The sequence below is a fragment of the Geospiza fortis genome, unplaced genomic scaffold, assembly GCF_000277835.1.
Source record: "Geospiza fortis unplaced genomic scaffold, GeoFor_1.0 scaffold183, whole genome shotgun sequence".
In the NCBI taxonomy this organism is placed as follows: Eukaryota; Metazoa; Chordata; class Aves; order Passeriformes; family Thraupidae; genus Geospiza; species Geospiza fortis.
Window position 1 is genome coordinate 1,569,101 of NW_005054447.1, and position 629 is coordinate 1,569,729.

The 629-nt window shown below is 66.1% G+C and overlaps 1 protein-coding gene across 1 annotated transcript in view; it reads right to left on the reverse strand.

Moving 5' to 3' along the window:
• Positions 1-621, reverse strand: part of TRAPPC4 (trafficking protein particle complex 4) — a gene marked incomplete at its 5' end in the record, with an annotated part of 1,595 nt that extends 974 nt beyond the window's left edge. The window contains 4 exons of the mRNA XM_031062401.1: positions 1-44; positions 137-240; positions 314-488; positions 609-621. The exon at positions 1-44 is cut by the window's left edge and continues 83 nt beyond it. Coding sequence (XP_030918261.1) covers positions 1-44; positions 137-240; positions 314-488; positions 609-621 — 336 coding nt within the window. The remainder of the gene's footprint in view (positions 45-136; positions 241-313; positions 489-608) is intronic.
• Positions 622-629: the final 8 nt, after the last annotated feature.

Here is a 629-nt window from a genome sequence, read left to right on the forward strand (position 1 = left end):
TATCCCTGTCTGCCTTGGGTCAGCAAGAACCATGAATTTGATCCCTGGAACCATAATGGCAGGAGCATGAGGAAGGCCAAGCACGGAGACAGCCCTGAGAAGCAGAGCGGTGCCGGTGCCTAGGTTCCCCCGGTACCTGTCAGTGTCTGGAAGCAGTGCAGCTTGAAGGTGTCGGTCTCCAGCATCTCGATCCCGGAGCTCCCAACCTCGGGTGACAACTGTGAGCCGATGGCGAACAGCCTGCGGGGACAGGCCCTCAGCGCCCCTCGCCGCCCTGCCCGCGCCCCCCGTCCGTCACGGCTCCCCGACTCACGAGTGGAACATGGAGGCCAGCATCAGCTTCTCGTTGGAGGAGAGCCGGTGGCGGCCGAAGCGGATGGACACCGGGTAGTTGGCGGGGTTGCTCAGGAACTCCAGCACGTCCTTCCCGTCCGCCGTGAAGCGACCGTTCACCTCGGCGCCGTTGATGGCGAGCACGGCGTGACCCACTGCGGGGACAGCGCGGCGGCGTCAGTCAGACAGACAGACAGCCAGTCCGTCAGTCACTCAGTCGGTCAGTCAGTCCGTCAGTAAGCCCGGCCCCGCCCGGCCCTTCCCACCCGCCGCACCGCGGATGCCGCTCCCGCGCC